The sequence below is a fragment of the Acinonyx jubatus genome, chromosome A2, assembly GCF_027475565.1.
Source record: "Acinonyx jubatus isolate Ajub_Pintada_27869175 chromosome A2, VMU_Ajub_asm_v1.0, whole genome shotgun sequence".
NCBI lineage: Eukaryota > Metazoa > Chordata > Mammalia > Carnivora > Felidae > Acinonyx > Acinonyx jubatus.
Window position 1 is genome coordinate 23,873,549 of NC_069383.1, and position 23,063 is coordinate 23,896,611.

Here is a 23,063-nt window from a genome sequence, read left to right on the forward strand (position 1 = left end):
TCACCTCTCTTAATCACAATTACCTTATTAGCACATTTCCCCTTGTCCTCTGGGATGGGCTTGGTGGTCTTGAGCTCCTTCAGCTCCTGCTGGCAGAGCAGGAGGTCCTGCTCGAGCTGATCATACATGTGCTTCTGCCGCTCCAGCTCCTCCTTGCTGGACTGGTACAGCCGCTTCATCTCCTGAAGCTGGGTGTGCATCTCTGCGTTCTGGGGTAGGGGAGGCAGGCCCCGCCATCATCCCAGAAGCCCCTGCAGCTGCACTCTCTCCTCTCAGACAGGGACGAAGGGATCCTACCCGGTCCCTTCCAGTCCCAATTTCATCCCAATAGGTGCTACCCAAGATGGACCAGACACTAATGGGCTCCACACAGAGACCTTCTAGGGCTTCCTTTTGGGGGAGGTGGGGAAAGAAAGAGGGCTTCCTTTTAATAGGCTGATTTTCTGATTTAAAAACAAAGGAAGCTGGGGCACCTGGCTGGCTTAGTCGGTCAAACGTTCGACCCTTGATTTAGGCTCAGGTCATGAGCTCACAGGTCTCTCATCTTTCCTTCTCTCTCTGCCCCTCCCCCAGTCGCGCGCGCGCGCTCTCTCTCTCTCTCTCAAAATAAATAAACTTTAAAAGAAAAAAAAAAAAGGAAGCTGAAAGCACCATGACCTTCTGAGATTACCTTTCTACTAAGCACCTCTTCCCCGCCCCCCCCCCCCACAACCCCTCCAATGGCTGTACCACAGAACTCCTACCATGCCCCCTCCTCCTCGGTAGTATCGCTCTCACAGAAGACTCCACCTGGCTACATTCTCCCTCACCTGGAGTTTCTTTTACCTTCTCACTGCTCTCCTGGAAGGAGGCCACGACGTCCTTGAGGCGCTGCACCTCCGCCTCATGGTACCGCAGGTCCCCACACAGTTGTCGCTGTACGTCCAGCAGCTTATCCTTCTCGCACGTGATGTGCTGGTACTGGACCTGCAGCTTCTGTAGCCGGCACATTAACTCCTGCGGGGGAGGAGGCTTTGGGCAGCACCTCTGGGATCCTCAACCCGCTGGTTCTGCCAGAGTCCCTCTAGGCACGGACGGTCTAAGCCCCGACTTGTCCCCGCCCCCTGCTGTCCTCTCATCTAGCGCAGTACTCGAGGGCGGCCGCAGGGTCACCGGGCGCTGCACAGGTGGCAGCGGCACTTACCGTGACTCTCTGCTCTGGTCCACCTGCCCCAAAACCTCTTAGCACCTAAGTCGCCCCTCACCTCCTTTTGTTGTTACCTTCTCACTCGGGCTTTCTACGGCTGTGGATTTCATGACTTTGAGCTGCCGGAGCTCAGTCTGAAGCTGTAGCTGTGCCTTCAAGAGCTCGTTCTGCTCGTCCTGGCTCGCATCATACTTTTGCTGAAGGGCACAGAGTCTGGTCTTCAGCTCCTCGTTCTGTGGTGGGAGGATGTGGGTAGCACAGTTACTCTCAAGAAACAGCAGACCCCTCTACAGACCAGTTTGGTTCCTTTCCAGACGCAGACACCTTGACGAGCTCCCACGGGTCTATGGTTTGGTTTCTTCTCTGAGGCAGACACTCAGCGATGACTGCCATTTCTGTAATGCGATGCCAATGCTACGTGACTTCTCCAACCGGTCTCCAGCAGACCATACCCTTGATCGCAGGGCAAGAGGCAGCAGAGCACAGCCGTGCTCTGCGTTCATCCTTCCCTGATGCAGCAACTCCACATAGGCCCTTCTGCCCTCCCCAAATGCCCTTCCCCCAGCTGTGTTTACCTGGGCGGCATTGTGGGAAGTCTGAAACCGAAGCACCTCATTCTGTGCACACTTGAGCTCCCTCTGCAGCCGCTTCTGCTCCTCCTCACTGGTCCGGCGATGATGCTGTAGTTCTTGCAACTCACAACACAATTCCTTACACTGGGCAGGACATGGAACAGAAGGGCTGATTGAGTATAGGTTCCACAGGCACTTTAAGAAGAGGCTTAGAAGAATATGGTATTCTTTTCACTGAAATATTTACATCAGGCAAGCCAGCGAGATGCCAGAGCGCCACCGCCTGCCATAGCACATGCCTCCTTTGTCAGCCCTATGCCTAAGGAGAGGTCTCTGCCACAGGCCAGGAGAGGGTAAAAGAGGCAGAAAGGCGCCTGTCCCCCTACCTTGTTCTGCATGTCATGCATCTGCTCTTCAGCTCCCAGAAGCTGTTGTCGCAACAACTGGGTTTCAGGGTCAGGTTCTAGAAAATCCATTTCTGAAGTCTGAGACTCTGCTGACATCGTATTCTTTACCATTTGGGACTCCAGCCACTTTTCTGTTGCTCTTCGTGTCCTGTAATCCAGAACCCCAGAGCCATGTTTGGGAAAGTGTTCTGTCTGGCATCGCCTGCCGGGTGTGCTCGGTCCTGATGTCTTTATTTTAGGCAAAAGATGGTAAGAGCCTTCTCTTGTGATTTATCTCCCAAATGAACGTGCTGAGCAGGTGAAGAAAAAGTCCTAGCACCTCAATCAAGGCATGTTTGGCTCTGGGAGACCTAAGAGTTCTAGTCCAGTTGGGCTCAAGGCCGGGCCTCGTGTCAGGCCAGCTCCAATCTGGAGGCCCTACACCATTAGACGCAGACCACAAAGGAATCATTTCTGATCTACTCCAGGGAGAGCAAACCAGACCCCAATTCCCAGAATGAAAGAAAACTCAATTTTAGGACTTGAGTGCTGAGACAGTTGGATCCCCATGCCTGCTTCTAGGCAGCATCCATACCCTTTGGACACCATGGAAAGGACCAGCTCTCTAAGAGCAGAGGGACATTCATTAGCCTGGCATCTGCCTTCACTGACTCTATGCAGGCAAAAGCCCAAAGCAGGGTCCTACGGAGCCCCAGCAGCCTGCTGGCTGTACCTCTCACTCTCCAGATCAGCGAGCTGCCCCGTGAGGCTGCTGTTGCTCTCCTGCAGGGCCCGGTACTCCTCGTTCAGGAAGTGGTAGCGTTCCCGCAGTTGCTGCAACTCTTCTGCAGAAGACAAATGGAGAGATGTGAGATCCTAGGGGGAAAGCGCAGATGATCAGCCCCCAATTTTCCTGCCTCAAAATCTGACAGCTTCTCTTTTTCTAAAGACAGAAGAGACACCACATGCAGCGGCTTAGAAGACAGGGCCCTGAAAATTCCACATTGCTTTGTGTCTTTGTCCTCTTGCAGGTAGCTGCCCTTCTTTGCACCTTCCCAGATCTGCCCTGTGTGTCCATCTTCAAAACCCCAACCAAGGTAGTCTTGACATTTCAGGAGCTCATGAAGGTTTTAATTGAGTTTCTGGATCACTGGATTTCAAGTTTCCATCAAACTGTTTATGATTACCTTCCTATTACTCTTTTCGTACAAAAGCTGAGGGACATGAACTGCCAGATGTCACACTGCCAGTCCTGGCCTTTCAGAGACAGCCCAGGCATCTTGAACATTCTTTTACTTACTTCACCACCACACTAAATACACTGGACTGCATGCAATCAAGAATTCTTTCTAATGATCTTTTATCTGCTGACAGAAGAGCCCATCCCAACCAGACCCACATATCTTCCTCAATCATCAGCAGAGATCTGGTTGAAATGTCGCAGAACATGTCCCTAAGTACCAGGAACCAATACTTTCTAAAGTTACAATTACACAAACACCTCTGTTTTGTTTTTTCGTGATTTAAGAGTTATTTCTCTTATGGGGTGCCTGGGTGGCTTAGTTGGTTGAGTATCCAGCTTTTGGTTTTGGCCCAGGTTATGATCTCATGGTTCGTGAGTTCGAGCCCTGCATCGGGCTCCGCACCGACAGTGTGAAGCCTGCTTGGGATTCTCTCTCTGACCCTCCCATGCTTGCTCTCTCTCTTTCTCTCAAAATAAACTTAAAAATTTCTTTCGCGGGTACGCCTGGGTGGCTCAGTCGGTTAAGCGTCTGACTTAGGCTCAGGTCATGATCTCATGGTTTGTGAGTTCAAGTCCTGCATTAGGCTCTGTGCTGACAGCTCAACGCTTGGAGCCTGCTTTGGATTTTGTGTCTCCCTCTCTCTCTGCTCCTCCCCCACTCACGCTCGGACTCTCTCTCTCTCTCTCTCTCTCTCTCTCTCTCTCAAAAAAAGACATTAAAAAAAAGTTAAATTTTTTTAATTCAAAAAATTAAAAAAAAAAAAAGAATTACTTCTCTTAGAATACCAACTCCCCCGATATTTAAAGAATATTAACTTGCTCTATTAGAACACAGGCCTATCTTACCTATGTAAGATTCAACACCTTGAAATTCACTTCTAATGTCCCCTCTTTGTTCCAATCAAAACTCCTTAGAATACTGCAGATTACCACAGAAGGAAGGAAACTATTCTTTAATACAAGGCAACCACGTGCTAGGCATTAGACTTGATAGTTTCAGCCTCAGATTCAGTTACTGTATGAGTACTTCAACATACAAAGCATTTCATTTAATCCCAAAAATAGCACTATAAGGTTTTCTTTCTCTTTTTTTAAAGTTTTTTTTTGAGAGTGTGCACGTGCGCATGAACACACACACACACACGTGGGGGAGGGGCAGCGAGAGGGAGAGAGAGAATCCCAGGCAGGCTCTACACTGTGCAGAGCCCAATGCGGGGCTTGAACTCACAAACTGAGACCACGACCTCAGTTGAAGTTGGACGCCTAGCCAACTGAGCCGCCCAGGCACCCCTAAATAAACTTTTAATTTTACAATAGCTTTAGATTTACAGAAAAATTGCAAAGATAGTGCGAACTTCCCTGGGAGAGTTCTCACCTCATTTCTCCTAACGTTAACATCTTACCACAGTCCATGTGTCACAACTAAGGAATCAACAGATTTCTCTCCATTTGTTCTAAGGTCCTTTCCCTGTGCCAGGATCCCCTATGGCTGTGAAGTTTTATTACCCAACATTTTTATAGACACAGAAACTAGGGTTCAGAGAGGTAATAACCAAGCCAAGTTCATCCCGCTAATTAGCAGAACTGAGATTCTGAATTCAGCTCTGTTTAACTTTGACCCAAGCTTTCCCACTGTGCTGGCCGCCCTCTCCTGGCACCACCAGTCCAAAGGCTCTTCTGAGAAGCTTGTTACAGCTGGGAAAATTTGCAGTTCTTTGATTCCTTGCTGATTGCCTCTGCTTGACCTGGCCTAATACAGGGCCTCCCATTATACCCAGATCATAAATCTAGCCTCAGAATAAAGGCAAACTCTCTGATGTCATGAATCCTAGCAACTAGCCGGGAGACTCATTGTCTGAAAGCAGAGCTCTAAGCTTTTTAGTACCTCATGTATTACTGGAAATAACCTCTTTTCCTCTCCAGCTGTCTTGTGCTCTGATTTGTTGTCCCCTAAAGCTTCTACATTGGACAGGGCTAAAAGAGCCTAAAATTAGCAACCTAGGACCTGGGAGCAGGACTGGAGGCCCCCCATAAAGCAGTCCAGGCAATCATCATGATGCCAGAGCAGCAAGAAGTTTCCCAAGATGACAGGCCCCTCATCCTCCCATCCTGGAACTGTAAACTTTCTCAGAAAGGGCCTTCCCACAGTCAAATCAACAAACGTCCAATGTCTCTCTGAAGAAGAATTCTCAGGGTACATCTCCATAGTGCTATTTCTTATACCACCACTGACTGGTTGTGTGACATCTCCCTTATAGTTCTCCCTTTCTCCCTTAAATTCAACCTGGAGGTTTTTTCTAGAGGTTCCCAATTCATGGTCTAAGACTACCTTCCACCATCTTCTTGCATATAACTCTCTCTGCTTGACTTTACTGACAGACCAGGAAGAGGGTTTGGCCTCTCATACCTTGCATCTCAGAGAAATCTGAGACACTTAAACTATTGGATGGTTCAGAGCTCTTCATTTCCATTTCTGCACGGAGGGAGGTGATCTCCATTTCATACTCTCCCCGAATGCGCTCCATGTCATCGAGTTCATTCTGCATCCGGCAGAGATCCTCCTGCAGGGATGCTATGTCACTCTCGTGTTCAGTCGCAGAATCCTCTGCTGCTTGCCGCAGATTCCGGATCTCCGCCTGGGCTATGTGTAACTCCTGTTCTATTTCCTTAAGTTCACTTTCTTTCTCACGCTCTAACAAGGAAATCTCCTCTCGTAGAGACCGCAGCTCACCTGCAAAGTCCAAAGGTTGGGACGGTCAAGAGGAGAAGTAAACTCATCTATCGTGTTCTAGAGGCAGAAAGTTAAAGGCAGACTTATTTATTATCTGGAAACTACTTTCAACCTACTCTCTAGCACATTAGAGAAGTATAGCTTCATCTGATATGGAAGAAAGGGAATACCTAAGAAGAATGAATGTAGTAAGTAAGGTGCAGTAGAAAGGGAGATTTTGAGGCCTGGCACCAAAGCAACACCTTAGGCTACTGCAAACAAAAAGTATTAGGTGCGTCTACATTGAAGACCAAAACTAATTGACAGTATTTTACTGATGCACCTCGTCTTTCCAAAAATTCCCTGTCTAAAAAAATGTACACAGACTATTCTCATCTATTCAGTCTGGAACCTTAGACATTACAGAGCCTCCGAGCTCGCATGAACTGCCTGTGGGAAGTACTGGCCCCCTAATAATGTACAGAGTTCACAGCTGAAATTAAAATGCAGGCTCATCACATGATAACCAAATATGGCTATGACCTTCACTTCCCACTACATCCTTGATGTTAGGGTTCAAATTTCCCTTAGGTTCCCCTCTGGGGTCTGGTCCTAAAACGAACAAACAAACAAACAAAAAAACCCGCTTTCTCAGATTCACTGGAGAATGGAGAAAGGTCTCCCTCAGCCATGAAAGCTCGCAATTTGGAGCATAAAGGGACAGGGCCTGTCCACCGTGGAGGGCCAAGGTTTGCAGGCCCGAGGGGGAGGAGCTTATCCAAAAGCTGGGCGGGGCGGACCCTGGCTGGGAGTTGGAAGGGCCACACCCGGTTTCAGGAGAGGTAGCGCCCGTTGCCAGGGGGCGTGGGACCTTCGGGGCGAAGCCGAGAGCCTGGGAACCGGGCTGCGGGGCAAAAAAGTGGGTTCCTACTCACTGGTTATGGCCTCCATCTTGTCGGCTCCCCCGCAAGAGGTCTCTCTGGGGGTCCTCCCGCCGCCGGCCGGTCCCGGCCCCCGCGGGGCTGTGGCGGCCGGAACGGCCTCTGGATACCAGCTACCTCTGAGGCCGCGCGCGCCCCCTCTTGGCGGAAACGGGCAGCGCGCGTGCGCAAGGACAGCCTTTATTTCCTGCCACGGAGGGGGGGGGCGCGGCGGCGGCAGGGAGTTGAGGGTCTTCTTCAGACCCGTAGCCCCTAGCTTGGCGCGTGATCCATTGCCCAGCTGGCAACACCCTAATGAGTGAGGAGTCGCTACAGAACTCGTTTCCCCAAGTAGTTGCCTACCTGCATCTCTACTGACTTCCCTATTTGCAAGGAAGTATGTCCCTTCTCCAAGCAAAGGCCTTTTTCTGCTCTACTGGATCGTTTCCTTCATGATGCAAACATAATCTAGTGTAGTGGGTCCTATCTCAAACAAACAAACCAGACTCTCCCTTGACTTTATTTCCTCTTCCCTTATTTCTTTGCTTCCCTTCAGAGCATGACCACTGTAACTATCCACACTCTTTGTCTCTACTTCACCTCCCCTTTCCTCTTTAATCCCAATCCAATCAGGCTCAGTCCTCACTGAAATATCTCAGAGCCCTCCATCTTGCCAAATCCAATGGCCATGTTATTTGATTTAGCAACTTTTGACACAGTTAATTATTATCTCTTTGAAGCACTTTCTGCTCTTGGTGTCCAGGACATGAAACGCTTCTGTAGTTCCTCCTACCTCAGTCATTTTTGTTCATATCTCCTCTACTGGACCTTTAAATACTGGACTATCCTTGGGACTGGGCCTTTTCCTCTTCTTTCTATATCTCTCCCTATGACGTCATAGTGATGTCTCAGGGACTCAAATGCCATATATACGCTAATGACTCCCAAATTTATATCTCCAGCCTTGATTTCCCTCCTGGTTCTAGATTCATATATCCAAGTGCCTTCTTAACATATTTATTTAGATATCAATAGCCATTTCAAACGCAACACACAAAAACATGTCTTAAATGTTTCCCCTAGCCCTCAAACTTGTTCTTTGCCAAGTCTTCCCCACCCCAATAAATGATAGCACTGTCCAACCAGTTTCTTAAGGCAAAGTCATCTTTTGTGTCTCTCCGCTTCCCAACCCCATCCCCATGCCCTACCCCATTCAATTCATCAGAAGTCCTGAGGGCTCCACCTTCAATATAAGACTCTGCCATGTCTTTTTACTATATAGTACTTAGAATGAAAGCCAAACCTCTCAGATGGACTCCAAGGCCCTTTGTAATCTGGCCTCAGCCTGCCTCTCAGAACTGTCTCTTACCAGGGTCCTGCACATGCAGTCTGCTTCAGCCTTAGTGACTTTTGTTCTGTCCTTCAAACACATGAAGCTCATTCCTACCCTTGAGCTTTTGCAGTTGCTATTCCTTCTGCCTGGTATGCTCTTCCCTCAGATCTTTCTCATTATTTGGGTCATAGCTCAAATGTCATCTTCTCAAAGAGGCCTTTTCTAACTGCCCTATCAAAAATCAATCCCCCAGGGTGCCTGGGTAGCTCAGTCGGTTGAGTGCCCTACTCTTGATTTTGACTCAGGTCATGATCCCTGGGTCGTGTGATTGAGCCCCTCGTCGGGCTCCACATTGATCAGGTAGCTTAAGATTCTCTCTCTCTCCCTCTGCCCCTCTCGCCTGCTTGCATTCTCTCTTTCTTTCTCTCTCAAATAAAAAATAATAAAGTAAAATAGAATAAATTCCCAACTCACCCCATCTCTCTATATCATATTGTTTTTAACTTTTTTTTGTTTGTTTTTATTTATTTCAAGAGAGAGAGAGAGAGAGAGCAATCAGAGGAAGGGCAGAGAGATGGAGAGAGAGAATCCCAAGCAGGCTCTGTGCCACCAGCATGGAGCCCGATGGGGGGCTCGAACCGAGGCAAACCATGAGACCATGACCTGAGCAGAAATCAAGAGAGTTGGACACAACTGACTGAGCCACCCAGCTGCCCCTCTATATCATATTGTTATATTATCTTCCTAGCATTTATTGCTACCTGAACTTATTTATTTTCTGCTTCTCCCCCATTAGAATGCACTCTTCATTTGGGTAGGGATCTGGTCTGTCTTGTCCATAGCTTGCCCTCCAAGTATATAGGCACTCAATAAAGGAATGATAAACAGATAAAATAGCCTCATTTCACTGATAAGGAACTGAGTCTCAGAAAGATAAATGTGATTTGCCAAAGATCCCAAAGCTTGTTACATGGCAGAACTGGACCCCAGAATCTAGGTTTTCTGAGACCAATGTTCACATGCTTTTCCCCGTGCAACACATCTCCTGCCATTTCTCTCCTTTACCTTCTCCCCCATATTCATTGTCCACTTCCCTGCATCTACCTTGGCTTGTATCTTTCCCTTCTCTTTTCCTCCCCTTCCTCCACCTTTGCTTGCTGCTCTTCAGGCCTGCTTTCTGGCCTTCCTTTTTTCTCCATTTATATTTTTCTTTTGGTTTGATTTCAGTTCTCCCTGGAGAGTCCCTGCTGTTTTCTAGGGCAGCTCCCCTAAACCTTCTGGAAGCCCACAGAAGTAACAAAAGCTCCTTCTTTATTTGGTGGGGCAGTGGAATGTGGGACACCTGCCTTGCTGCTTCCCAGAGACAAAGCGATGTGGGCGTTAGAAGAAAGGGATTTGGGGCCCCAAGCTCTGGTCCTGGGAAGCAAGAGAAACCTTCTCATCTGCTTCCCTTAAAAGATGCAGCGTCCCTTCCAGTCACTTCTCATTGGCTCACCGCGCTTCCCATGGTGTCCCTGGAGGGACAGGGAAAAGCAGTCTGGTTTGGAATTCAGCCCTGATTACCTACCCCCAGACCTGGAGAGCAAAGAAAAAGGGATACAGGTGTGATGGGAGGAGTCTGGAGGAGAGAAAAGGGAGAGTGTTAGCCAGAGAGAGAAGATGTGAGGTGGGAGGGCAAGAAAGGGCAGAGAAGGGCAGAAGAGCCAGGCAGAGATGCAAAGAACATCAATTAGGTAAAGAAAAGAATGGAGAGAGAGGAGGAAAAGGTGAGCATAGTAAGGGGAAATGAGGAAGAAGTACTGAATTAGTTCATATTTGTCTGCTAATGCTTCAGCCAACCGCTCAGGTGGATGGCCGCCTCCCCTCCAGTCCAAGTGCTGGGAATTACCTTGGAGCTGCTGGATCTGCTTGGTGAACACCTCTGCCTGCTGGGCACTGGCCAGCCGTTCATCCTCCAGGAGCCCTGCAGGGAGAGGGGGAGCAGACGTGATCCTGGGATCCAGCGAGCCCAGGCCCTCTGGCCCCATCCCGGACACTCACCCTGCAGCTCCAAGGAGTCATCCTCGTGCTGCCCTGCCAGTTCCCGGGTCTCCTCCAGCTCTGCCACCAACTGTAGCACCTGAGCCCTCAGCTCCTCCAGCTCCGTCTCTGTGAGGCTCAGTCCCCGGTGCTTGCTGGCAGACAAGGAGCCCACACTGCCACCTTTCTGCGCCTGCTCTTCCTCTTCTTCCACCCCTTCTTCCTCCTCTTCCTCTTCCTCTTCCTCCTCATAGAGAGCTGGGAGCAACACTTCCCCTAGGAGAGAAACCCATCCCACCAGGGGGTCAGAGTCAGCTTCCTTTCCAGAGTCTTTTGAAGGCTCTCAAGCTCATTGTCCCAGGGCAGCGATGGTATCATAGTGCCACCTGCTGTCCCCCAAGGAGCTCCTGGGCTCGACCTGCACTCGTGATGAGTCCTCAGGTGCAAGGGTCAAATTTGGAGGTAGCTCATCTCCCTCCCAGGCCCTTTCGGGACCAATATCATACCAGGTGGCCTCCTATTACTGTCTTTGGGCAAACTGAGCAGCTGGGTGCTGGCAGCCATGTGAGCTTGTACAAGGACACCTGCTTCTTCCAGACCTGGTGGTCTCTGTGGGACAAGTACTCAAGAAAGGATTCAGGGCGCCTGGGTGGCTCAGGGGGTTAAGCATCCAGCCCTTGGTTTTGGCTCAGGTCATGATCTCACAACTCGTGAGTTCGAGCTCCGCACTGGGCTCTGTGCTGACAGCACGGAACCTGCTTAGGATTCTCTGCCTCCCTCTCTCTCTGCCCCTCCTCCCCACCCACCCCCCACCCCCGCCGCCTCTCAAAAATAAATAAATAAACATTTTAAAAAAGAAGAAGAAAAGATTCAGACACTGGGTGTGTCTTTAGGCCACATGGGGCAAGAGTTACAGTTTGGGGGGTTTGTCCGGTTAAAAAAGTATCCAGGTGGCTTGGGAGAAATTAGCCTTTCCAATAGTAAGAAAGTGTTGCTCTCAGTAGGCACAGAAAGAAAACATCTGGATGAAATGATTCTAAATGTTTTACTGGACAAACCCCGGGGCCCCTTCAAACGTATTCTATCATAAAGCCTTTTTGAAAGTTTCCGCAAGGTCCACCTTCCTTATCTCTGCTGAGTGTCAGGAGGCCTCCCCCCTCCCCAGGTGCTGTAAGTGCCCTCCTCCCCTGCTGACCATAGGGCAGTTTTCAGGGGAAGTCTGAGGTTGGACTTGTGTGGAAAAGAAAGCCTGCCATTTTAATGAGCCAAGAAACTGGGGTGTACTGGTCCACAGCCTCTGGTTGGCGAGTACCCCCTCTTTTGCTGCAATGCAGTTCCTTGAAATAGCAAAATTTTGTTTGGATTCTGATTATTTGCTTTGTTTTAAACTTCTGAATCCCTGGCCTTACTTACAACAGCAGCCTGAGGTTCATCTGGAACCCCTTGCATCCTCTGTCACCTTTAGGGGAGCAGGGTTGCCCACACAGTGTGCGTAGGGGCCTGGGGACACTTCACAGGAAGTCCTGGAAAATGGAACAGCATCCTTCCAGGGGCCTGGAACTGCCAAGTCACATGGGTGCAGTGGTGATATGTGAGTGTTGGGAGGTTGGCCTTCTCACCTGCCCCCTTCCAGGCAATTCTTTCAGGCGGTAAGGGATGCTAGAGAACCAAAGCCACAGGCTGACATTCAAAATGAGTGGTGATGGCACCAGAAAGACAATGCTGACTTCACAGGCTCACTTCCTTGCTTTTCAAAAATAGGAGACAGCTTGGGATCTGGGTCGGGTGGCAGTGAGAACAAACCCCCTGCTGAAAGGCTACTTCAAAGCTGCCCAACGAGGCCTCTTTCTCTGTCTGGCAGCTCCCCCGTCCCCCACCCCCGGGAGGAAACAACCGGGTTAGCCGGTGATTAGGGCCCCAAAGGGAATGCACCCAGAGCCTCCCCTCAAAGCCTGACCCCAGGAGGGGTCAAACTCAGCCCTGAAGGGTAGAGGGGGCTCAGGTGAGCAGGAGGAAGGGCTCTGTCCTGGCTCAGAGTTCTGGGGGCCAGATGGGGGAAGGAGGAGGGAAGGGAAATTGGCTGAGGCGAGAGAAAGAACGCTTTTTGGGAAAACTCACCCTCCATAGCTTGCATCCCCCGCCGCTCCAGGGACCCCCAGCGTTGGCCTTTCTTCCTCTCACAACCCTCAGACACCTCATAGGAGCCTAAAGTGGTCACTGTGGGTCCTGTAAGCAGGGAGAGAGGAGGTACTGTGGGAATGTAGGGGGGCTGGGACTGGGGTGCAGGGCAGAGAGATGGGGACGTGCCTTCCAGCCCTCTGGAGCCCTGGAGTTCTAAATCCCGGTGGAAGTGTTTGGCTCACTTGGCCTAGGCTGAGACTCCCCTCCCTCAGCCACCCCTCGAGCTGGGCCTATGGGGACCCCGCCCTGCGCTGCCCAACCCCCTCAGCACCCCCTTTCCAGGCTCCTCTCCCTGCACAGACAGAAAGGGTGTGTGCCTCTTTAGCCAAGAGGGGACAGGGAGGAGACCGGCAAGGATGGAAGAGAGGGCAGGAACCTGGGAAAAAGAGGCTGAAATGGTGAGGTGGCGCGGGGAAGGGGAGGGAGGGGTTGCGGGGTGGGGGGTGGGGGCGTGTGGCAAGGGGATCTGGGCCGGAGCCGCTCCCCTCCCCTCCATTCTCTCACTGGACCTCGTCCACCCCACCCTCGCCCTGCGCTCAGACGCCTTTGGGGCGGAGTGGGTGCAGGGTCTGGGGCCCCCAGGGCTGGGCAGTTGGGGTGGAGAGGGTTCAGGGCGAGGGACGACCAGGGAGGATGAGGCCGGTGTGGGGAAGACCCGCCCGGAAAGATGGAGATCGGGCCCGGGTGGGGGGCAGGATGGAGGGAGGAAGACAGGAGGGAAAGGTGGGAGCAGCGGAGGGAGGGGGGGGAGGACGAGGGGGTCTGGAGGGAGGAGAAATGGAGAAGAGGAAGGAGTGGCGGTGGAGAGGTGAGGGAGGGGCGGCTCTGACCTGGGCCGGGGCAGCTCCAGCCCGCGGCGCCCGCGGCGCCCGCGGCGCCCGCACCGGCCCCGGCGCCCGCCTCCATGGCCGCTCGCGCCGCCGCCGCTCGCGCCGCCGCCGCCCGGAGCAGACGCCGCAGCCGTGAGGCCGGGCGCCCGGAGCCGGTGCGCAGGGGGAGGGAGGGAGGGCCGAGGGGGCGGGGCCTGGCCCGGCCACCTGACACCGCCCCCGCCCGGAAGCCCTTCCCCCACCCCGCTCCCAGACCTGGTGGAGGCGAGCGAGCGAGCGAGCGGGCGCGGCGAGGGCAAGGGAGCGCGTTCCCAGACAAGCCTCAGGGCCCGCGTGGAGGAGAGGGGGAGCGGACGGGAGCTATTCGGAGCTGGAGGTTGCCCTAGGAGTGGCCACGAGATCCCCTGGTTCTGGCGAAGGGTCCTGCCCGGAGTCGGCTGCGCGCGGGGACCCCTCGGGGCCAGGTGTCAGAGCCCCGTCCCGCGCAGTGATGGGGGAGGAAAGGGACAAAGCGGGACGGATCCTCCGGTCCTGTTTCCTCCAAACGCGCGGAAACTCACACGCCCACCAAACAGACCCGGCGTCCCCCACTTCCGCAGTCAGCGCGGACCCCCGGCCGCCGTCCCCGTTCCCGCGCGGTGGCCTCCTGCATCCCAGGGCTGCTTGAGGGCTGGAGGAGGGAAGCCAAGGCGGAGATATACGGACTGAGGGGCCCTGATCTCCTTTGCTTCCCCCGCGCCCGCAACAAGCCTAGAACCGGAGACCCTTTCAGGAGGGCGGCTCCTGATCCCACACAGCCCTCGCTGCCTGAAGACCTCTTCTCTCCACCACTGTGCCTTCCCACCTGGCCCCACACCCTGTGCGCTGTGAGCCTGAACCACTACCTACCCTGCCCCTGTAGCCTGTTCAGAGTGAGCACTGCTGATTTTCGCTCTCGTACATGGCAGATGTGGAAACCCAGCTTATTTCGCTTATTCAATCATTCATTCAAGGAACTCCTACCGGGTGCCGGATCTTGAGTTGTTCTCATGTCTCTACAGGTCTCAGCCAGGAAAGAAGTGGGTACACTTGGGAACCAGGCAGTCCCAGCACACCCAGAAAAGTGTTAGATTTCTGAGCCAGGGACACACACCAATCCCTTTTCTTGCATGTGCATTCGGCAGGTTATGGGCATACGTTGTCTGTGTTCACCCCCACAGGCTTCCAGTTTCACAAACCCTCCGCATTCCTCAGGAAAGAAGCCCTTCTTTGCTTGGACACCCCCCACTTATTCTTCAACCCTCAGTCGGGAGTCACCTCTAGGCGGCCTTCCCTGATGCCCACCCCTGGACCAGGAGAGGCCCTTGCTGGGCTCTACCCTGGCCTCCTTCCCTCTAGGGCAGCGCCTGTCAATTTGAGGTCTCAATTGACTCTTGTGTCTGCCCAGCTTCTGGAAGATTGGGAGGTATCTTAGTCATTTTTGTATCTCTAGCATCTCCATTGACACCTGACACAATAAATGAGAGAGGTAAATCTCTAACTACACAGTTAATACGTTGTCTTATCATGTAATAGATGATTTCACACTTAGGGAGTTAAATGTTGCCTATTAACTGTAATGTTGCCCTATAAGTCTCTTTCTTCCCGCTCCCTCCTTTTTTTCTCCCTCTCAAACCCCCAGCCTGGTGCTAGATCAAGGAGATTTCATTTGCTCCCCCGGAGGACAGGATTATACCCCAGATCCTGTGGCCAAGGTAATCCATTTGTGGGGCAAGGCTGTTGAACAAGCCTACAAAGACCCTTTTCAGAGAGCCTGCGGTAGATATCAGGCCTGTCCGGACATGACTGGCACGGGGGTGGTGAGGTGTCAGGATGGGGGTGTAGAGTTCAGGAGACTGACAGAGACTGGAATGTTGGAACCCCAATAGCTGTTTTGCCTAAACACAGCTCCTTCTAGTCCTGGCTCAGCCAGCAAGTTCAGTTAGCATTTGACCTTGACCATTGACTTCTTGGTTCATGGAGGGAGGGGCAGGAGAGGAAGTTGTCAACTGTGACATCCAGTGATCCAGGCTCTCCTCAGGGAGTTCTGATCCTGAGTCTTAGGACTGATCTCTCCCTGGCTCCTGGGGTACAGGTCACTATTCACCTTTGATTTGGGGAGCTTTCAGGAGAGACCTGAACCAGTCTATTTTCAGGACCCAAATTTGGGCAAATCCTGGACGCATCAGTACTGGGTTGAAGGTAGGGGTGAAGTTAGGAGTCAGGAGGTAAGGGCTTGGCAGGCATTGGGGGAGGGGGAGTTGACTGTGGTCCAGGGATGCATATCTGAAGGGCCAGGAGTGGTGGGGGCGCCAGCCAGGTAATCAGCTTAGGGGGATGATCTGAATTAATCCTTGTAATCCCTGGACTCTGGACTCAGCCTCTCCCCTAATCCCATCCCATCAGATCATCCTCTTTGAGGATCGATGCAGCCATTTATCCCCCTTTACCCTGATTTCTAAAATGCCAAGATCGCTTCATTTAAAACAACAACAACAAACCAGAAAGGTACAGTACAGAGTATAACCACAAATATCCACGTACTCACCGCTGAAATCCAACTGTCCATTCTTGCCACATTTGATTCACAGATAGCCCTCCTATTTATTATTTTACAGTTTTTCTTTATATGTATGTATCCACAAGCAACAAAATACTGATTTGCTCAGCTGGTAGAACATGCAGCTCTTGATCTCCGGGTTGTGAGTTTGAGCCGCACTTTGCGCACAGAGATTACTTTAAAAAAAAATAAAATAAAAATTCTGCAAACTTTCTTTTTTTCTTTTTTCTCAAAAAATTTTTTAAACATTTCTCCAAGTTTTATTTAGCCCCAATTCATGAATTTTAACGGCTGAATACGATTTCAGTGTTTGAATATCCACAATCTACTTATCCATTATTCTGGTAATGGGCATTTAGGTTGTTTTGAGTTTTCTGTGTTAGAAAACAATACCTTAGTGGTTAGTGCTGTGCATGCTTCCTAGGCACATAGGTAAGCACTTCTCTAAGGTAGGTACCAAGAAATAGAATCTCGGAGTCATAGAATATGTGCAAATTGATTATTGCCAGACTGCTTGCTCTATAAAGTAGTTGGATCAATTTACACTCCACTAACAGTGGCTTTCAAGTACTTGTTTAGATTCACGATTCACTAACATATTTATAAATTTCTCTGCTCACCATTCCTTCTTGCATTTCACTCCTTCCTTCTTATTTGCTCCCTTCTTATGAAGTATATCTTTTTTTTATGTTTATTTTTTGAGAGAGAGCAAAAGCACAAGAGAGGAAGGGCAGAGAGAGAGGGGAATAGGGGATCCTAAGTGGGCTCCATGCTGAGAACCCATCGATGGACTGGAACTCATGAACCAAACAGTGAGATCATGACCTGAGCCAAAATCAAGAGTTGGACGCTTAGCCAACTGAGCCACCCAGGCGCCCCTAAAGTATATATCTTTTGGTGGTATTTTTGTGAAAGTGTTTGGCGAACATTCTCAATCTTTGCCTTAAAATGTCTTAACTTCATATAATTTATATCGTTAAATGTTTATTTATGTATTCTGAGAGAGAGAGCATGAGGAAGGGGCAGAGAGACAGGAGAGAGAGAATCCCATGTAGGCTCCGTGCAGCCAGCACAGAACCCAACTTGGGGCTCAATCCCACAAACTGTGAGCTCATGACCTGAGCAGAAATCGAGAGCCAGATGCTCAACCAACTGAGCCACCCAGGTGCCCCTATATTATTATAATTTACATGGAAACTTAATGGACATAAAATTTTAGTTTGACAGTTTTCTCTTGGCCTTTGGAAGATATTCTGGTGTTTTTTTTTTTTTTCCTATACTCTTTTGTTGCTAATGCTGTCTTAAGCTTTCCCTAGTGTCATTTAACTATTCTTTCATACCTTCAATCTCTTCACTTCTCCGTCTCCATAGTTTGAATGATTTCATCAGCTCTATCTTCCAATTCACTAATTCTCTTATCAGCTGGATCCAGTCTACTGTTTAATGGGTCATTGAGTCTAATTTCAATGGTGTGTCTTTCCCTAGGTTTTATTTTTTCCCTCAGTAAAGTGCTTTTGTTAATAGTGCAATATTTTCATTATGGTTTATTTTCTTGTCTTTAATCTTTGGTAGTTTTAAGTATGCTTATTGTAGAGTGGTTTTCATGTTTTTCTATCATGCACAGTTCTTGGAATGTTAATTCTCCTATTTGTTGTGTCTGCTGACTCTTCCTTATGGTGGATTGCTTCCTTGTCTAGTTTATGATATTTTATCGTGAGCTCTTCTGCAGTAGGTGTTTGTTTAGTGAGAGTCCCATTTGCCCTGGGTTATGAAAACATTGTGACAGAGCTCTTTCTTGCTTTCTGTGGGGCTATATGGTATTCCAAGGATCCTAAACCAGGTTTAGAATTAATTTCACCACTTGAGGATCCAGCATCATGCAGATAACATAAATCCAGAAGCAACTTAAGCATTTGCTCAGGCTTGGGACTTCAGTTTCTCCGAGTTGACTTGTGTTTCTATTCCTTTTCATTGCTTCCTTGGATTGCTGTGTGTCATTTTCATCTTCTTTTCATGGACACGGTAGATCTTTGGTGTTCTTCTTCTTCTTCTTTTTAAGACTTATTCATTTTCGAGAGACAGAGCACAAGCAAGGGTGGGGCAGAGAGAGAGGGAGACACAGAATCCCAAGGAGGCTCCAGGATCTGAGCTGTCAGCACAGACCCCGACGTGGGGCTTGAACTCATGAACCGCGAGATTATAACCTGAGCTGAAGTCAGATGCTTAACCAACTGAGCCATCCAGGCGGTCTGATATTTGGTGTTCTGATCTTTGGTGTTCTGATCTTAAACAGGGTGTTCAGTCCCAGCTTTTTGTCTCTGGTGGACTGAAGCAATATATCCTATAACCGGAAGCACTAAAACACAGCCCCAGGTCCCTGGGCATATATCTGTGTCTGAAACCCACCACGGGGCACTGTGACAGCCTCCTCTTCTCTTTTCTTTGGCTTTGTATTCCTTCTTTAATCCTGGGAATTTCATTTTAAAAAATAAATTTTTGCATTATTCAGATATTAATTTTGTTTTAATTTTTTTTTTTAAATAATCTCTACACCCAGTGTGGGGCTTGAACTCATGACCCTGAAATCAAAAGTCACATGCTCTACCAACTGAGCCAGCCAGGCACCTTGATATTCATTTTTTTTTTAAGTTTACTTATTTACTTTTTTAGAGAGAGAGTGAGCACGTGAGCCGGGTAAGGGCAGAGAGAGAGGGGGAGAGAGAGAATACCAAGCAAGCTCTATGTGTCATCGCGGAGCCTGACACGGGGCTGGAGCCCAACATGGGGCTCAAACTCACAAACTTTGAGATCATGACCTGAGCTGAAATCAAGAGTTGGACGCTTAACTGACTAAGCCACCCAGACGCCCAACCTAGATAGTAATTTTTTAATTCTATTTTATGCAGGGATGCCTGGGTGGCTCAGTTGGTTAAGCGTTCGACTTCAGCTCAGGTTATGATCTCGCAGTTTGTGAGTTTGAGCCCCGCATCAGGCTCTGTGCTGACAGCTCAGAGCCTGGAGCCTGCTTCGGATTCTGCGTCTGCCCCTCCCCCGTGGGCTCTCTCTCTCTCTCTCTCTCTCTCTGTCTCTCTCTCTCTCAAAAAATAAATAAACATTAAAAAAAAATTTAAGTCTATTCTATGCAATCTTTCTGCGTGTGTTTTAGGAGGGCACTGGGTGAGGAAATAGCTGCATTAGTTCAGTCTGTCATGTTGCCAGAAGTTCCTCTCTAGATTTTTTTTTTTTTTTTCTGGTTTTGTTTTAAAGTAGGCTTCATGCCCAGTGCAGAGCCCGATATGGGGCTTGAACTCACAACTCTGAGATCAAGACCTGAGCTGAGATCAAGAGTCAGACACTTAACCGACTCCGCCAGCCAGGTGCCTCCAGATTTCCTTTATTTTAGCATTATTCCAAACAATCCCTATGTCTGTGAGGTACATTATAGTTTGCAAAGGGCTTTCACATACAATCTCTGCTTTAATCCTTCCAACAACTTTAAGAAATAAGTATTACTGTTCCCATTTTACCAAGAGGAAAACTGAGACTCGAAAGTGTAACTTTAATCCTACCTTTTGGACTTCGAATCCAGTGCGTTTCATAGCTTGGGTTTATAAAAGGAGCTTGCCTTTTCTTGACCACCAGCTCGGACCCACCCCCAAATTGTCCTGATCACTTGCTCTTCATGTAAGGCCCTCTGAGAGGCTCCTCCTGCCTGACACAGCACAGCCCTTTGGCTCTAACCTTCTCCAGCTCAGCTCCCCATGCTATGCCAGTCCCCTCCGGCCCCATTTGGCCTCAGTGGAAATTATGGGGTATATACAGGGCACGGCTAATGGAGAAACAGACCAGCAGCTTGTCCTTACGGTCCTTTATTCACTCACCGCTAGCCCATCTTTATGCCTCTAGACTAAAAAGGGCAAGTACTGCATATGTGTATGTTGGGGTACAGGAAAAAAAATCAGAAAAGCCAGGGCTCGTCCGGGATTTGAACCCGGGACCTCTCGCACCCTAAGCGAGAATCATACCCCTAGACCAACGAGCCACTGATGGTTGTGCTTAGCCAGATGTGCCTTCCCTGCCCCATCAGCAGCAGGCACAGTGTGTGGTTCCTAGAGGCGGACTCTTCTCCCAGGCTGGCAGCCAGCCCAGGCCGGCTGCGCTCCAGCGGGCCTTGCCTCTCCCGTGGCTCTCTCCGCACCTCCCTGGCCCACGGCAGGGCCACACAGATGCCCCATGCTCCAGGCAGGCCACTTCTTCCCCACGACCAGCCGCCTCTCCCCCAGGGCCACCATGTGGACTTTGTGGGAGAGGGCAGAGAAGAAGCCGGGGTCCAGCGACCTCCACTTTCCAGGGGAGCCCCAGGTCTGAGGGAGCCTGTCTAGCAGCCCCGGCACCCCATGAAGAACAAACCTTCTTTCTTACCTCCTGATCAGATCACCAGGAGAAAAAAAAAAAAATCCTCCAAATCCATCAACCTCCTCGACGAGGAAGCGGAAGACTGACGCGGGTCACCTTGACTAGATGACGCTTGCTAAGTCACTCAGTGTCTTCATCTGTCAGCTGGGGAAGTGACACCTGCCCTGTGTGCCTTCCAGGGTGATTCTCACCTGAGGATCAGGTGGGGCAACGTCTGTGCAAGCAGTCTGCAAACTGTAAGGTGCTGTGCAAGGCAGAGGGGTTATTATGATGGCAACGTGAAGGGGCGGGGGGCGGGAAATCATAGGAAAGTTGCCCTTTAATGCTCAGTATGGGCCAGGCAGTGTGTTCTGTGCTTTACAGATCTTGTAACAACCTTGTGAGATAGGTGTCATCCCCACCGTAAGAAAAAGAAACTTCTCCACATTCGGCTTACAAGAAGCACATTTATCTAAATGCGAAGGCTGTTTTAAACGCAGTGCACGCTGCTACCCAGCCTTTCTAGCAAAGCGGCGGTGGGAAAACATCCTGTAAATACTCACACTCCCTCCCACGCCCCAGCCTACCCTGCTCCCCCTGCCTGGGGACGCGGCAGGAAAAACCCGCTAACGGGCTGAGTGTGGCCTGGGTGGTTTCCTTCTGGTTGGGAGTTTCCCAAATGAGAGTGAGGGGGAGGCTCGGAGCCTGGAGCCTTGTGGAAGATCCCAGTGGGCGCTGCCAGGCTCTCTTTCTATCCGTCCCCCCCCTTCCCCACCCCCCCCCCCCCCACCTTCTTGCTCGAGGGAGGCAGAGCCCTGTCTTCTTGTCTTCTTGGTCTCTGGGTCCAGCCTCGCGTCTGGCCCTTGTCAGTCCTGCTGACAAGCGACGCCCAAGCACGTCTGTGTGCTGGGCTCTGTGTGATCACTCTACCAGATTGATCTCATCTCATCTTCACAGCACAACTGTTGTTGTAGACATCGCTTAGCAAACGTCTGTGGAATGAATGAAGGAGTGAGTGCGTACGTGAAAGAAAAGTCTCGGGAGAGCACACAAAAAAATCGCTAGGGGCAACAGATATTCAGGTCAGTCCGCATCTCTTGGCTCCAAGTAGAAACCACAAGGCTGAAGAACCCCTCCTGCTTTCCGACCTTTTAAGCAGGCTTCCTAATGAACTAACTCGTCTCTGGGATAGGCAGCAAGGATGGCCCCTGGCTTTAGGGACAGGATTGGCGCGCCTGCGTCTGTATCCGGCGGGGGGGGGGGGGGGGGGGGGGGTAGTTTCATGGTCTCCATCCAGGAGTGCCGGGCCGGGCAACTGGTTCCAACTAATCGTGGCCAGAGAGAAAGGCAATAGCTCATCTCTTGTAAAACCGAAGAGACTTTTTTGGGGTAGCTGTTCCCCAGCTATAAACTGGCTGATAAATAATAGCACACTCAACGCGTCATTCCGTGACCTCAGCACACATTCCCTAAATTGCTCCTGTTGGTGGATGTGCCTGGAAGTGAGGCTGCTCCAAGAAGAGGCTCCTAGGGGGTGAGAATGTTTCAGGGATGAGACAGGGGTTGGACTCCAGCCAGTGCTTCTCTCTGGGGGTGCTGTTCGAATTTGTGGCCGGATCATTCTTCTTGGTGGGGCCTGTCTGGAAGAGTGCCCTGCCCACTAAATACCAGCAATCACTTCTTCACTGTGGAGACAGTCGGAAAACACTGCCCCCCCCCCCCGCCCCGCCCCCCGCCGCCCCGCACGCTTCCAAATGCCTCCAGGATGGCAGAGGTCTGGGGAGAGAAGAACTGCTCAGGTGGGGACCCACCAGCACCTACCATACATTTCTTTTCCGGGCTAAAATCACTGTGGCCTTGCTGTGGGCACTGGGACATTAGGCCCTCGGTGACTTGCTTGACTCTGCGTTTAACAAGCCACAGATGGAGTTCTCTGGGGAGAATGGTGACGCTACTTCTAGGGGCTTCCTCCTTTTCCTCCCAAGAGGGGATGGCTTTCGGTCAGGCAGATCCTTTGACGATTCCTCATTTCTACAACAGTGGGTAGACCTTACTCTGATCTCAGCATCTGTCTGGAGAGGCCTTACAGGTCAGTATTTAACAGACAGCACTGTCACAACACATCATCTCAAGCTCATTGTCACCTCCTGCGTGCCAGCGACACAGCAAAAGCCACATCTGGAGAGGGGAACTGGGTGTCTGGGAGCCGGGGTGCGAAATCAGCTTATTTTTCACTGTATATTCCTTAGTACTTTTTGAGTTTTCAGTCTTGGACATATCTATAATCCACTCAAAAACAGAAATTAAATTATGGACATCTAAGCATTGAGAAGCAACGATTAGAGAGGGCAAGGAGAAATGTATTTCGAGCCCCCAGGGACCCAAAAGGTCCTTGGGATCAGGGCAACCCAGCAGAGTGGGTATTCGGTGCTCAGCCTAATGGTTCTGGTTTATGTCCAGTTCTGATTTATGCTTTGTGTTGAGTCCCTATTGAGAGGTCATACTCAATACCCAATCCTGTGAAACTGGTTGTTGTGTCTACTCGGGAATGTTGTTGAGGACAGTGTTTGTCATAAGACACTGATGTCTCCTTTGTGAGGTCCCGAGGGAGGCATTCTTGTCTGTCATAACCCCAAGAACACAAAACCAAGAAGAGTTGGTTTGCATTTCTTTTCCGGACACTGAATTCTGCCAATGTGTAGCTGCTGGA

At 50.4% G+C, this 23,063-nt stretch overlaps 1 protein-coding gene and 1 non-coding gene across 9 annotated transcripts in view; both read right to left on the bottom strand.

Annotated features, from left to right (window-relative positions):
* CCDC136 (coiled-coil domain containing 136) overlaps window positions 1–13,517 on the bottom strand; it is a 29,419-nt gene extending 15,902 nt beyond the window's left edge. For 3 of the 8 annotated variants that reach the window (XM_027075426.2, XM_027075432.2, XM_027075433.2), the window contains exons 1-11: window positions 13,381–13,515; window positions 12,488–12,595; window positions 10,391–10,645; window positions 10,239–10,313; window positions 5,795–6,118; window positions 2,878–2,989; window positions 2,145–2,313; window positions 1,762–1,902; window positions 1,261–1,419; window positions 826–996; window positions 24–209 (exon numbers count right to left, since the gene is read on the bottom strand). In XM_027075426.2, the coding sequence (XP_026931227.2) occupies window positions 24–209; window positions 826–996; window positions 1,261–1,419; window positions 1,762–1,902; window positions 2,145–2,313; window positions 2,878–2,989; window positions 5,795–6,118; window positions 10,239–10,313; window positions 10,391–10,645; window positions 12,488–12,595; window positions 13,381–13,456 (1,776 nt within the window). In that variant the 5' untranslated portion in view covers window positions 13,457–13,515. Of the gene's footprint in view, window positions 1–23; window positions 210–809; window positions 997–1,260; window positions 1,420–1,761; window positions 1,903–2,144; window positions 2,314–2,877; window positions 2,990–5,794; window positions 6,119–7,032; window positions 7,187–10,238; window positions 10,314–10,390; window positions 10,646–12,487; window positions 12,596–13,380 lie in introns of those variants that run through there. The other 5 variants (XM_027075428.2, XM_027075427.2, XM_027075434.2 and 2 more) reach the window with 5 other exon arrangements.
* A 6,411-nt stretch (window positions 13,518–19,928) lies between these two features.
* Window positions 19,929–20,000, bottom strand: TRNAP-AGG (transfer RNA proline (anticodon AGG)). The gene has a single exon. It is a non-coding gene; the product is annotated as a tRNA-Pro (tRNA).
* Between the last annotated feature and the right edge of the window lie 3,063 nt (window positions 20,001–23,063).